The sequence below is a fragment of the Humulus lupulus genome, chromosome 4, assembly GCF_963169125.1.
Source record: "Humulus lupulus chromosome 4, drHumLupu1.1, whole genome shotgun sequence".
Taxonomy (NCBI): Eukaryota; Viridiplantae; Streptophyta; class Magnoliopsida; order Rosales; family Cannabaceae; genus Humulus; species Humulus lupulus.
The window spans coordinates 203,589,848-203,605,705 of record NC_084796.1 but is presented as its reverse complement, the minus strand read 5'-3'; the positions used below and the strand labels follow the sequence as shown (position 1 = coordinate 203,605,705).

Genomic DNA, 15,858 nt, shown 5'->3' with positions numbered 1-15,858 from the left:
CTTTGTTTAGCTTAAATGCATTAAATTAGAAAGGTTCTTTGGCTCAAATTTCTTACTGGTCAAGTGTTAATAATGATATATACTAAATTGACAGACACCTTAATTGAAGAAAGTTGTTTTTTCTTTTCTTAACTAAGTAATATGGATAAATATGATGATATGATATATGCTGGTTATGTACTTCTATTTATGTAGATGAAAAGAATAAGACTTGTAAAACCTTCTTTGTGTTCTTTAAGAGTTGTGTTACAATAATATGTTTGTCCTCTTTTCTTTCCTCATACGTGTGCATGTGTTTCAGTTGGATCTTTGCCAGAAAATGGTCGAACATCTTGCAAGGACCACAATTAAATATATTATGTGGCTGTAATAATGGTTGGAACTGCTCTATTCTTGGCTTTTTATTCAATAATGCTTTGGTGGAGAACACAATGGCAAAGCTCAAGTACGTATTTCATTGAAATTTATTTATATTTCTCTATGTGACAACCTTACTATTTCAACATCATTAATAAAGGCTAAGATTTTGTTTTTTTTAAAAAAGTATCTAACCATTAGTTTATTGTCCTGTACCTAGAAATAAGTTGGTCTTTATCATTTGACTTCATAATTATAGTTTGTAGGCATTTTTATTTGGTTCTTCTACGAAACATTTTGCTTGCTATTAACAATGCTTTCTTGAAATTTTGGTTTGTTATGACAATAAGTATCCCAATTGTGCAAGCATGAATGTCAATGTGTTCATGTAACTTTGAGGGGTGTAAAGAAATATAAGAATTTTTCAGATGTGAGGGGTTGCAGTTAGCCTTAGCATGGAAAAGCAGAGAATACATTTTTTGTATCTGATATCTGAACCTGAGAACAAGTATGTTTTGTCCAGTAGTGTAATTTTGTAGTCAGCTTAAATAGACTGAACTTAATATGTTTTCGATCATCCTCTCCTCTAATTGCGTGAATCTAGAGAGTAGGTGATGTATTTGATTTGACCTTTCAATTAATGTGCAAATCATTTTCCTACAAGTTTCATTGGGTAGCCCTTTGGCTGGTTTCCTTCTCTGATTTGTTAAGAGAATGGATATCTTTATTGCATTGGTGGAGTGTGCTTGTCCTCTCTTCTAGTCAATACTAGTCTTTGATTCATCATCATGCAACAAAAAATAAAATTGACATCATATTTATGGTGTAGCCTTGTTTGAGCTTTGGGAGCTTAGTACTATATTTGTTATCTCCTGGATGCTAGAGGGCTAGTTAGATTCAAAAGAAATCAGTTGGTAGTTTTAGCTTTCTAGCTAATAGAACTATTTTCACTTTTTTTTTTCCTTTTGTCATTTTATGCACTGTCTGGAAATTTGAGGTTATGATTTTTCAACAGATAATGAAACATGCTACAAGCTTAGGTTGACAAAAGATGAAACCAGTTACTCCGAAGTAGGCTAAATATTATATTATTCTGCTCTAATTCTTGAAATGACATTTTTGAATTCATTCAGACTCCAGCTCCTTCTATTCTTGTTCCTTTTCAGTCTTGTATGGTTTAGCAGACGGGCTTAAAGGAGCTTATCCTTAATTAGACCCGTTCAGAAACTTATTTTTTTTTTAAAACAGACCCTTTCAGAAACTTCAATAGTTTTTCAAATGGCAAGTCTTAAGTGTAAGAGGAATAGAAGAGAGGGTGGGGAGTCTGTAGTGCATTTAGAATTATTTCATTGGGTAAATTTTTGTTTAGATTGGATTTAAGGTTGAGCATAGCTGTACTATAGCTGTGTATTCCCTTTGTTGATTAATACAAATATCTTCTTATTAGTGAAAATAAAAAGAAGGTTAATTATGGATTCTTAGCTCACTAGTTGCCCCTGCTATTGGGGTTGCTATTTTGTATTACAGATATTCAAGAATGACTGTTGAACTGTTGCCAACAGTTATAACATCCATACAAAAAAGGATTGAAGTCGGTTTCCCTTTCAGAAATGACCAGACAGGTCTACTGGTATGGTTCCCTCTCTGATTATAACAATTACATAATTTTATTCACTTCATTGCACGCCTCAGTGATACTTTTCTTTTCAACAGACTGCTTCTTTTAGTTGTTTGACAGTAGCTTTCACTATCTCACCATCCTCAACGCAAGTTAAAGAAGTACTTCTTAAAGAGATGAATGAAGGTGAGTATTATTTCATGCCATGAGGATGGTCAAGTGTTGATATTTCATATTGTCAGAAGTATGCTTAAGAATTTTACACAAAACTCCTTGTTTCATTTAATATTATAAATTCATTATTGGCTTTCTTACAGGTTTTATTAAGGCTGAAAAGAAGCCAGGTGTTCTTCTTACTTTGTTTCATTACATGGAAAAAGTAAACAATCACACAGTATGCTTAGAGGCTCTCCAGGTAACCTATTAGTTAGTTTGGAAATACCATGCTTTATGGTTGTCAGAAATTATTCTCTTGTCAAGAATCTAGGCATTGCTTGAAGTACTCTGTATTTGGAATCTTGGATTTACTAGTTGTATGCCTGTGTGGATGTATCAGGTTTTCAATAGTGGAATTAGCTATTTTTTGCTATAGATATTATATAATTCTGAATACATTTTCCTGTTAGAATTGTAGTTATTTATCTCGTGTGAAGTGAGGGCATGAGTGTGTATTAGGGTATGTGTTTTCGTTAGTTAGCTGTAATTGAGAAAGTGGCTATCTGTCATTGTAATTGGATCTAGTTATACAGTTTATGAAAGATAAAATAGAAGCGAATAGAAGATCTGAGTAGTATCTGCTCAAGCATTTTCCATTGATTCTGCGACATGCTTCTGCAATGGATGATTAACATTGACTTGATATCATTAAGTATAAAGTAACTAAGAAAAGAAAATTCATTATCATTCTTTTTTCTTTCTCTGCAAAGTGTTAATCTGTTTAACAACCCTTGTAATATTAATTATCAAGAATTGACAGAAGTTTAAGTTTATTAATTTAGGTAGGATTTTTAAAGATTGATTATAAGCCCGTGAAGTTTCGGTTTATTAATTTAGCTTGGACTTTTAAGTGTCTGTAGTCACTTCTGAACCACCTCTATGTGTTCTGCAAGGTGAGAGCTGCATCAGTAACATGTTTTGCGGGCATAACTTCCTCTGTATTCTTCTCTCTTGCAAAGGAGAAACAGGATTTCATTCTTTCTGCTACGGTAAGCATTGATTATGTGTTTTTGACTTGTTTCTCTTGGAAATTAATTATTTGCAGACAAGTTTATGCATTATAACTAAGAGACTTTGCAGATTAATGCAACCAAACAAGACGAGGTGCCTTCAGTTAGATCAGCTTCTTGTCAAGCCATTGGTGTCATTTCATGTTTTCCTGAAGCTTTCTAGAGGTGATTTTAAATTTTTTTCATGCTTTCATGTTTCTTTGAGCTCGAAATATAGACAGAAGAATTACTAGAAACTTAAATGGTATAGTGCAGAGATCCTGAACAAATTGATTCACGCAGTGGAGATTAATACCTGCGACCCCTCAATATCAGTATTTCTCTTTTACTTTCAGCTTTTATAATAACCCTGCTCTCTAATTTGTTCATAAGGGAGTAATATTTTCCTGTACGTTTGTTGTTTCAGGTGCGAATAACTGCTTCTTGGGCTTTGGCAAACATATGTGATTCTATCCGGCACTGTATTGATACTCTTGCTTTGGAAGGCTCCACGGGTGGGTTATATGTTACAGAAGCTATTTATTATTTTCAACTACTTTATTTGAAAAGTTATTGATGTATTATACTTTTCCTTAGACTATAATGCAGTCTCTGAATCAGTGGCATTACTAACTGATTATACTGAAATGACAGCACATAACACCAAAATGAATCATCTGATAGTATCAACCGTGATAGTGCCCCTGTGCTTAAACTGAAATGACAGCACATAAAGTATTGCATTTTTTTGTTGATTTTCTTATGATCTTTCGAAGTTCTTCTTTCATGTTGTTTCGTCAATTTCTTCTATTACTGATTCCACAGTATTGTTCCCTTGCAATATATGTATATATGAGTTGGCATGTTGTATTGGCTTCTTCTACGGTATATACTACTGGTATGTGGCCATCATTATTTTGTCTATAAGCTTGAATCACCAAAATACATGTTTCTCTCAGCACCATTGATCTATTTCTCTTCATTTTATTTATATGACAAATTGAAAATGGCTTAGTCTACCTATTATGTACTCTCATACTTATTCTGGTAAAAGAATAGTTGCGGACATTGTTTTTGATTGGCAATTAACAAGTATCAATGCTTTTAAGTATTTTCCAATATCTTTGAGGGGATTGGCCAATGTTAATTTTTATGTTACCTTCTTACTCTAGATCATATCAAGTGTATGGTTGCTTAGTACTTTGTTTCTAATACTAAGAGTCTAAGTCCTCTACTTTTTGTCTTCAGTACACTCCTGCAATAGATATTTGAAGCATAGGATGTATTTGCTGAAATGCTTACAGGAAAACCACTCTACACCAAAAAGGACATAGGACAACACTAAAATCTAACAGAATTAAAAGATAATGATAAACAAAAGATAATGAAGTCATTTCAAAAGATGGTTAGTTTTGATGAGAAAGTCTGGCTTGTTACACCAGCTCTAAACATGGTTATCTTAATTGCTAGGCAATGTACCTTTAACTCTAGCAACTCCTCTCTGCAAATACTTCTTAAAATTGCGAAATGTGTGCATTCTTATTTGTTATTTTTTTTTTATTTTTTTCTTATACTCACTTGATTTTCAAGTTATTACTTTGCTATTCTGACTAATCATCATTAGTCCTGTTTATTTTATTGAAACATTTTATTCTCCTTGTTCAGTTTCCTATTGAATGCTCTCTTACCTTGAGACTAGTATAAATAGAACTGATTTTTTATTAGAGAGCAAGCCTTATTTTTTTAATTTGTAAATATGATTTTGTTTTTCAGCATTTGGGTTAGCATTTATAACTTGAATTTCAAATCGGAAGGTCATTTTTGTTTTAATACTATGAAAATTTCAGGGTCATGTATAGTTTCTTATGTAAATGATTTCTAAACATGAGCAAGCTAGCTTTGGCAGAGAAACCAGTCATGATCAGATCAGACCACTAAAGAGATAATCAAATAAGGAGATGGAATCATTGTAGAAGTTACATTACATGTGCATAGATAACATAGAGGATGTAACTTCAGTATATGAATAGTGTCAAATATCATTTTCTTGTATGTTTCATTGAAAAATTCAGTTCAATCACATAACATACACATATATAGATATATAGGAAAAAGAAATAAAATATGAATTGTAATCACTAGTTACCAGTTAGAGCTAATGATCTTCAACTTATAGTTGTCCCTATGATAAAGGCAAGTGATCCTTCAAGAACAATCATGAGTTGAAGAACAAACAAGCAAACATATATAAGAATTTAACTTTATGTTAATCTCATCTAGTATTCAGAATTAAGATGAAATTAATCATCTGTTGTACCTGATTTAGTGTTGTAAGACCTCCATGGAGATGCTCTCTGCTATATATATTGGGACATGTTCATGTTTTCATTCATTAGTAATCTTATTAGTATAAATAATATGAATATATTTTCATTAGAAATATAAACAATTAAGTGGTAGTCAAAAAAGTTACCACATAAGAGAAAATTCCAATGCCATATCATGTGAATACTGAAAATTTATCCAGTAGATCAGTAGACCTACAAGTGTCTATGCTGTGTGGTGGGGTGTTGTTGCTACTGCACTTATGTAGCTAGCTGCTGTTGCTGCAGGGGTATATATATACATATATATTTATATATAATAATATCATTAAATATGATAGTTTATATATAGCAGTATAGTATCTACAGTCCCAAATGACTGTTTTGAGTCATCAGACTCATCACCATAGAGAAATTCTGAGCAATGTGTATTATTTGTTAAAAAATTCCAATAATGTTGAGCAATGACTAATGTTGAGGTTAGATAAGCCAAGGGTTCTTAGGATTTAAGGTGATTCTTTTCTACAGGCATTTGATGCTAAGTTGAGACTCAAAATAATGTTATAAATTTGCATTTCTAGAACAAATTTTACACATTGCAATCTTTCGACTTGAAAAGTGGATTGTATCTAATTTTGAGAAAGGGGAACAGGAAGGAGAAAATGTATATGAGGATTATTTAGTGGATTTCCATATGTGATGTTGCCTTTTTTTTTTTTCCTCTCTTAATTCATGATAAAATAGGTCATATCTTAGGCATTCTTATTGTTGGAATTTTTTGGTCACTAATAATATTTCTGCAATCTGGTGTTCTTTTAGAGTGCTTAGGAGAGATCCAATGGGTGCACTTGGCTATGCAAGTTTGAAGCCATCCCTCATGAAGATTGCTGAATCTACTGATGGTCGTCCTTCTGAGATGGGTATAGTTGCTGCATCAAGAAATGGTGAGGTTTTAGGCAGCCAAACTATAATACATGAACTTTAGTCTTTGGCACAAAAAGCAATCGAGATATATCATCATGAAGGATTTTAGTACTGATGTTTCTCACTTGTTTTTAATATTTAGCTTCAATGGACAGAGAGATGTTGTTCTTTCCTTTCATGTTTCCCCCGCCTATTTAAAACCATGGAGTTGGCAATAGGATCCGTTTTTTGTTAGGACCATGTACACTACAACAACACTTCATTGAAGCACTACTATTTCTTTTATCTTGCAGCTTTTGGGGATACTTCTTCCCTAACTGTCTCTGTCGATTTTTGGGGAAAGTATAATTAGGATGTCTTCTTTCAGGGCATTGATCGTGAAAGAGTGGAAAGAATGGAAGCTCGACTGAAAGAAGATATCCTGAGAGAAGCTGAACGTTATGGAGGTGCCATAATGGTTATTCATGAAACAAATGATGGGCAAATATTTGATGCTTGGGAACATGTAAATTTTGATGCTATTCAGACTTCACTTGAGGTTTTTAAATGCTTAGAGGCTGATGGTTTTCCTATTAAATATGCACGTGTACCTATAACTGATGGTAAAGCTCCAAAAAGTTCAGACTTTAACATGTTGGTAATGAATATTGCTTCATCGTCCAAGGATACTGCTTTTGTTTTCAATTGCCAGGTTGACATTTTTCATTCTTCCTATGCTGTATTGTGCATTTTAGATGATAAATGTATTTTGCAATTCTATCTAATGTACTTTGTCTTTTTCTAAACATCGTTAAAAATCATAAATGGGCAGAGGAAGGACAACCACTGGCACTGTAATAGCTTGTCTTTTGAAACTTCGAATTGATCATGGTAGGCCTATTAAAATCTTGCTTGATACTATGACCCATGAAGAGGTGGATGGTGGAACCTCCAGTGGTGAAGAGACCGGAGAAATTCTGATTCATAGTGCTGACCAGGTAAAATTCTGAAATGGATATTTTTTGCTTGCTGTTATATGAACGTCTCTCTTCTTATTCTGGCTTGCTTATTCACGAGGTAGCCAATATACTTAGCAGTTATTTTCTGTTTTATTTTCTTTATTTCTTGCTTTTTATTTGCATGCACTTGCAGTTGCCTGTCTGTCAATGCCTTTGTTGTTGTGGCTAATTTTGATCCTCCACGTAACTAATGTATTGTGCAAAATTTTCCTTTCAACTCATATTAATGTTTAGTGGCATCCATTTTTCTGGGTTCTTTTGGTTGTTTAGTTCATATTTTCTCCTTAATGAATGATGAATTAAAAAAAGAAAAGCTTTTCTTGCTGGACAGTTTTGGGCTTGCAATTCTATTCTTTCCCATGATATTGGTGGGTATTCTTGACTCAGGAATGCCAAATGACACCATCATGAGAATACTGTTCTGCTCTGTTCTTGCTCCAGTTGATATAAAATTGTTTCTTAATATCTTGGCTTGTTATATTATCCTTGACATTTTTATGTATTATGTGCCTTTAAGTAGTTCTCATAGTTTTTTTAATATCTTGTAGCTAGAAAATTATGCGAAAGCTGAAGAAGCTAAAGCTGAGGAGCTTATAAAGGCAGTTTCTGATTCCGGTGCCAAAGTAATTGTTAGTGGAGCAGCAGTTGGGGAGATGGCACTTCATTTCTGTGAGCGCTACAAGTATATCACCTTCTATTGTGTTTTTTTATTGATTAACTTACTAATTTTCAAAACATACTTGTGATTGTTATACATATCTAAATGCTTTTGATCTATTATGAAATCTGTCAAAAAAATTCAAGTTTTTATTATTCTATTAAGATTTTTCTTAGCATATTTGATAATTTAATTTGGGACTTTTTCCTTGCAGGCTTATGGTTTTGAAAATTAGTTCAAAATTTGAATTAAGACAATTTTTCCGCACTACTGGTGCTGTTGCTATGGTAAGTCAGCTAGCATTTAATAGTACTCAATTTTTTTGAATTTTTTCCAAAATTCTCTAACAATATTCTTGAAGTAATTTGTGATGTTAGATAATAACAATAAAATATTTTTTTGTTTATTTTGCAGATGTGACAAGTGAAGTAGAAAAGGATACTTAAGACATCTTAAAAGTAGTAACTTTGTTTATTTCTTTGTGTTGAAAGTAGTAACTTTTAGACTCCTTGAATACTTAAAGAACATTTTGTTGTTGATGACAATGTTGAATGTTTTAAACTAATTTGTGGATTGTTAATACAATGTTGAATGTTCTTACTTTTTGTTATTTGAAAATCAAGTTCATTTAATGATGCTAGTATATATTAGATAGCTAATTTTAATTATATAAAAAAAAATTAAAATATAATAGAATAAATTAGTGTTATATAAATAAAATATATAATGAGAATTTAAACATATCTAAATATAACAATAATATGAAAATTGTGTTATAATATCTATTACAATAACACTTTTTATGCAAAGAATTGTGTTATGCAAACTTCATTATATAACACAAATAATGTGTTATGCTAAAGTGTAGTATAACACAAAAAATGTGTTATACTAAAGTGTAGTATAACACAAATTTATAAGTATTGAAATGTGTTATATAATCGACTATAAATAACATAATTAAACACTTATCTATATATTAAAATAACACAGAAAGTGTGTTATCGTTGACAGTATAATAACACATCTGTATAACAGTGATAAAGTGTTATGTAAAGTACCCTGACCTACGATAACATAGTCGGTCTTAACACATCAAAAAGTGTTATGGTATGTTTTGATAACACATTTTCGGTGTTATTAAAAGCATTTTTCCTTGTAGTAAGTCACAGCACAGCAAACCCTGCATTTTCTTCCTTCGGTTTTCCCCGAGCCAAACCTTTCCAAAAATCTTCCAAACTTCAACCAAACATCAAAACAAGCCTACCAACATCTCCAACTCACCCCAAATAACCCAACCATAAGAAATTCAATCACATCCACCCCAAAACACCAAATTCATCATGGGTGAACTTAGAGCTCAAAAACTCAACATAAATCAACTGAGATCACAGAACTTAAAGCTAGGATTTCTTACCTTTGATGGATGAGCTCAACCTAGGTTATCTTCCACACTTGCTTAGCCTTCACCTCCTCAAACCCTTAGGTTTAATTCCCTAGAATTCCCACAGAAACTCAGCTTAGAAAACTAATTCAATACCAAAACCCAGAACTGAATATCAACCTCAAAACCTTACCTCAAGTGATGAATAACCCCTACTGAACTCCTAAACCTGATCAAAATCCCAAGTGCAAAGTCTTAGCCTAAAGCTCCTTTGAATTTTAGCTTCAAGAGACCTTAAGAATTGAAGAGGGAATCCCAAACCGTGAGAGAGAAGACCTCTATTTCCTTCTTCCTTCTTTCCTTTTCTTTCTTTCTTTTCTTCAGACTTCTGAAACCTTCTACATATTCCACTAAGGTATAAAGCTTAATAATACTTATCCCTGCTTTTAACTCAAATGGCCAATTTTCCTTCCACTTAAAACTAAGTTTTTAAACATCTTAAGGGCATTTTAGTCATTACACCCAATTCCCGCTAATTCCTCGAATGTCTCTAATATTTACCACTTACTTCCCGACACCTAACTAATCACCAATTATATTCCTCAATATCAAACTAGACTCCAATATATTTCCTAAATTCCCAGAAATACCCACAGGCTCGCCCCGAGCTGGGTATAAATCCCCGCCGTGACTTTTTCGCTAAACTGCTCACTAGGATCGTCTCGAGTCACAGATTACAAATATATCTACATAATAATGTGGTCTCAACAATTCATCACAGTTATTTACATTTATGCACCCAACAGGCCAAAATTACGAATATGCCCTTCTAACCTAATCAGGGCCTACATGCATACTAATACACATAGTCATGCATCGCAAATATACAAATAGTCACACAACATGCTTTTAACCATTAAATCACATATAATTCAGTTGTGCCCTCCTGGCACATTAATCAATGCCCTTAAGCCTTATTAGTAAAATTGGATCGTTACAAAGAGCCTCTACAATATTAATTAATAAATCTTACTAAAAGATTAAAGAAAAATTAAGCAAAGGTGTATTGTACGTTACTCTCACGTTCATATATTCTTTTATGTTGTTGCTCGAAGAAGACCGAGGATGAAAATAAAAGCAAAGAAATATTTTTATTTTTTTTTAATTTTTGAGGAAAGATTTCATCACAACAACAAAAATTCATCCAATCTTTGAACAAATTTGTAGACCATATCCAAACATTGGATTTTTTGAAAAGGAAGATTTTGTGTTTCTTGAAAAAAGAAAAGAAAGAAGATGTGATACGTATCTCGAATTAAGTCATTAAAATTAGAAATTTAGAGAGAGCGCGATTGTTGACAGGGACTAATAATTCATCTATTCCAATATTTAGGTCTAATAAGACCAATAATTTCGAGAGACCGTTGAAGACCAAATAATATGATTAATGAGCATAGGCAAAACTTTGGCTTCCATGGGGTCCAAATAGTTAGAATATCTCTAGTTTCAAAACAAGTGAATAAATTAATAATGGCTTAATAATACTGGGATCAGTACATGCATAAATGGAGTGAATGGGCCAACAACAGTCAAATGATTTGAATCTTTGTAGTAATAATTAGACAAATAGTAGCCTCACTAACAATTAGGTAAAGACTTGAAAATAATGTAGGAAAAAGGGAGTCATGTCTCATGTCCCTCCTAACAAAGCAAGCTGGGAATAAACGATATATATATAGGGTACCACTATTTTTAATCCCTACTTATACGTATTTTTAGTATTTTTTGTACATAAATATCTTGCAACTTTAATTTTTTTATATGGTGGTGTATAATATAGTTACAGGAAACCTCTCACAAATTTTTTAATTTAACATGTCGAAATCAATATTCAAACAGTTATACGCAAGTGCAATATGCTATCTAAATTCTGATTTTGACATCCTTTATTATCTAGAATTTTCTGAAAATTTGTAAGAAGTTTCTTATAACTACATTATACACCGGTAGTAGAAAAAATAGAATTACAATTTATTCATATGCTGAAAATACTAAAAATACCTATTAGCATTAATATATATATATATACATTACTACCCAATTTTGTTTGGAATTAATACTAAGAAAATATTATCAAACAAGTACAGTTTTGAAAATAATTGTATACCAAGTTTAGTATGATTAAACCAAACAACTTTACGGGGGCATGACCCGTACCCCCATAAAAATAAATAAATTATTATACATTCTTTTTCTGATTGCTATTATGATCAAATACTAATAATAGATACTTGAACTCTAAAAATAGGAATATGCATGTCATTTTATCAATTAATTGACTAATATTGCGTCCATGTAATTTTTTAACCTTATTTTTTTCATCCCTTGATAAAGTGTCAATTATACATTAGGAGATATATATCTATATATATATACATTTTCGCCAAGAATATAAAACCGTTATTATTTAGGTATATAGTGATCATGATGAGATCGATGTAGTATATATGAATACATGCATGTGTATTTATATGTACAAAATAGCTATGCTTGTTCCGGAACAACCCACAAAAATGCATTATGTTTCTGAAACGAGGGGACATAGTTGGTTGGCATTCAACTAAGATAATAGTAATGGTAAGAAAAACATCAAATCATATCATATATATACATATATAATAATTAATGATGGTGAGAAAGCACATCATGATATCATATCATGCACCTTCATATCAATCACACTCTCCCCGGGGTTAGTACTCTCTGCTATATAATATGACTAGGTATATACCCCACCACATTTCTCATCCTTGCCTCCCCTTTACATCCCATTTATTTAAGTAGTGTAACCTTTAGAGATAAGGCCGGTCCTTATATTTCTGTTCATTTAAAGTGTTTATCATCACTATTATTGATCACTACTTTAATAATTTTGTGTATTATATGCATGTATGTGTATGTATTATATACTCCGGTCAGCTATATATATATCCATGCCTTATAGCTAGCTATAGGTCTTGTAATTTGAAAACTCGTGAGGATTCTGATGATAAGATTTCACTACTACTAAATTATTGATAATAATTGTGATAGTGTAAAACTTTCTGTTTTGAGCAAGTATGTGTGTGTATAATAGAAAGAAAAGAGAAAAAGGAAAGATCATGATCAGGTCAGGTCAGGGTGAAAAAGAAAGAAAAAAAACTTATGTGGCAACTGACAACGAAGCCTTAGAGGCAGCTGATGGTGCTGACATTTTTCAGTTTTGGCTGATCTACTGCTCTGATCATGCATGGGAAGATGGAACAACAAACCCTTTCCTGTGATTTTTGATACCCATTTTGCTATATTATATATTTAAAAACTTATTTATATTGTATATGTGACAACTGACAAAGTTGTTGGAGAAGATATGTAACCTGATCAAAATATAGGTAAACCCTTAGCCAAGCTGATTTGCTGCTGGAGACCTTTTAAGGTTCCCTGGCTTTTCTCGTTCTCTATACTTCAGGCTCTGGCTCTGGCTCGTCTCTCTCTCCCTCTCTCTCTCTCTCTCTCTCTCTCTCTCTCTCTTCTTTTGATTTGAGTATAGTATGTACGTATTCCTGTGTTTGTAAACACACGTGCGTCTGGACGTGGAAGGTCAGGAATGGTTGGTAGACAAGAAACGATGATGAAGTTTGGCGACAACATGTAAAGATGTAACGCTATAAAGCCTATATTTCAACCTTGTCAGGTTTGCACGTGTTAGCCCTCCATTTTCTAGGTCCTACACTCACAATATATATAAATTGTTCTTGACTTTATGTCCTTACACTTTTGGCAAATCCCATCATTTCAGTTCAAACTCTATGTAACTTCTTTTTAATCAAACGGTTTTTGGAGGCTAATTAATTAAGTATATCAATATGCATTTTATATAAGTATAATCATCACCATAGGGTTTTTGTATCAATACATATATCAAATTAGGGCTAGTTCATGTACTGATCATTATAAAAACAGTCCTAAATTTTGACTTATATGTAAGTATACTACTACTAAAAAAACAGTTCAATGTTTGACCGAATATCAAGTCGGTGTGAAATCAGTATATATGGTGTTATATATAGCTCTAAGTTTTATATGTACTGACAATTATTAATATTAATCTATAAAGGTCAATTAAGGCTACTCCTGGTGCAGTGCAGCAGAGACATTTATAATATATACGTATGTATGTATATTGGTTACAGATAAAAATTAATAAAAAGAAAGAAAAAGATAGGAGAGGAGAGGGCCTAGCATGCATGAGGGGCCCGAAGGCCACTGAGAGTAATAGTACAATTACTGTATAATAGTATGTGTTATATATATATATATAAATAGGTAGAGAGAGAGAGAGGTGGAGAGAGCTGCAGAGGTGATCAGCGTCGTACCCCACTCATTTTCCTATCAAGGATTCTTGCTGTCGGCTGACAGAAATCGTAGTCCACACATCCACGTCCCTCACACGTATACATGCATATATATATTGTTGTGATTTCTTACAACACAGACTCAGTTTTGCTACAGCAATATCACAGCAATTCAAACAATCAATATGATTAAACGAGAAATGAAATCAATTATAAAACAGAGAAAAAATTAAAGAGACAAGACAAAGAAATTTATCCTGGTTCGGATCTCAATGTGAGTCCTAATCCAGCTCTCCCTCAAGGAGTTTCTCCACTATCAAAAGATTGATTACAAACACCAATTCAAGCTATGCAATGTTACAACTGAACACCACTAATCTGACTTTCTTCTTGCTTGTCAATCCACCATGAATGCCATGGTTAAGTAGCACCTTTCTTCTTGAATCTTGGTCAGCTTTTCTCTCTATCTTTCTATCAATCTCTAGTCTCAGATATTTCTCTATCTCACATACTGTTTATAATGACTTAATAGCACAGCTTATATAGCTTTACAAAACTTAGCCAACCGACTTATGACTTCAACTAACAACTAACATATAACAACCTTTTTAACTAACTATTAAAACATAGTAACAGTAGTTCTATTTCAGATTTTCATATGGATTACACTTCACAAATTCCACCTTAATCCATGAAAATTAGAAGTATCTTCGTCCTTGAGGGAGTGAACCTGATTGCTCAAACAGGTCCAAGGTTGAGCAAGTCCAAACAGTGATTGAACTTGCTCACAGGCAGCACTTTGGTTCCTGCATCAGCAGGGTTCTCTTCAGTAGGCACCTTTTCCAAATTGATTTCACCAGCTTCTATCTTGTCTCTAATCCAAAACATCCTTATGTCAATGTGTTTGGATCTTTCATGGTAGACAGGATTTTTACTCAAATGAATTGCTGACTGACTATCTGAGAAAACACAAACACTTCCTTTCAGCATGCATATTTCTTGTAAGATTCCCTTGATCCATGTTGCTTCTTTGAAAGCTTCAGTAATAGCCATGAATTCTGCTTCAGTAGTGGATAAAGCAACAACATGTTGCTGCTGGGATTTCCAGTTTATGCAACATGAATTTAACATAAAACAGTAACTGGTCATTGACTTTCTGGTGTCTCTGTTGGAGGCATAGTCAGCATCTACATATCCTTCTAAGTTTAGATCATTTCCTCCCTTTTCGAATTTCAAACCATAATCTGAAGTTGTCTTCAGATATCTCAATAGCCATTTTAAACCTGTCCAGTGGTCTTCACCAGGGTTTGACATAAACCTGCTCAGAATGCTTACTGAATATGCAATGTCTGGCCTGGTGCTTATCATAGCATACATAACACTGCCAATTGCTTTGGCATAAGGGATTTCTTCCATTTTCTTCTTTGACTGATCATCCTTTGGTGATTGTTCTGTAGACAGAATAAAATGGCCAGCTAAGGGAATCTGAGTTTCCTTTCCACCTTGCATGTTGAATTTCTTTATTACCTTTTCAATGTATGATCTCTGAGTTAGCATCAGGCTTCTTTCTTTTCTGTTTCTTAAAATTTCGATGCCAAGTATTTTCCTTGCTGCCCCCATGTCTTTCATTTCAAATTCACTGTTCAGAACATGCTTGAGCTTGTTTATCTGATTTTGATCCTTTCCCATGATTAACAAATCATCGACATAGATTAGTAAGAAAGTAGCAGCTTGTGACTTCAAATTTGTGAAGTATAGACAAGTGTCAAAGTTGGATCTGACATAACCAAACTTAGTGATTACTGAATCGATTTTCTTATACCATTGCCTTGGGGACTGTTTAAGTCCATATAGAGATCTCTTCAATAGGCATACCAGCTCTCCTTCCTTTGATTTCACCTTGAATCCATCAGGCTGATCCATGTAGACTGTTTCTTCAAGTTTACCATTCAAAAATGCTGTTTTCACATCCATTTGCTGTATGTCCCAATCCAAT

General features: G+C 33.0%; 1 protein-coding gene across 1 annotated transcript; it reads left to right on the top strand.

Moving 5' to 3' along the window:
* Positions 1 to 7,211: 7,211 nt before the first annotated feature.
* Positions 7,212 to 13,802, top strand: LOC133832812 (T-complex protein 1 subunit theta-like). The gene is made up of 4 exons (XM_062263105.1): positions 7,212 to 7,405; positions 7,975 to 8,108; positions 8,299 to 8,371; positions 13,701 to 13,802. Exons 1-4 carry the CDS (start codon positions 7,232 to 7,234, stop codon positions 13,800 to 13,802), a joined length of 483 nt encoding a protein of 160 aa, XP_062119089.1. The 5' UTR covers positions 7,212 to 7,231.
* The last annotated feature ends 2,056 nt before the right edge of the window (positions 13,803 to 15,858 follow it).

Excerpts from the sequence above, each read along its gene's own strand:
- LOC133832812 (XM_062263105.1), top strand. The coding sequence starts at position 7,232 with ATGGGCAGAGGAAGGACAACCACTGGCACTGTAATAGCTTGTCTTTTG. Across the intron at positions 7,406-7,974 it reads TGATTCATAGTGCTGACCAG|CTAGAAAATTATGCGAAAGC; the intron begins GTAAAATTCTGA and ends AATATCTTGTAG. Across the intron at positions 8,372-13,700 it reads CTACTGGTGCTGTTGCTATG|ATAAAAATTAATAAAAAGAA; the intron begins GTAAGTCAGCTA and ends TATTGGTTACAG.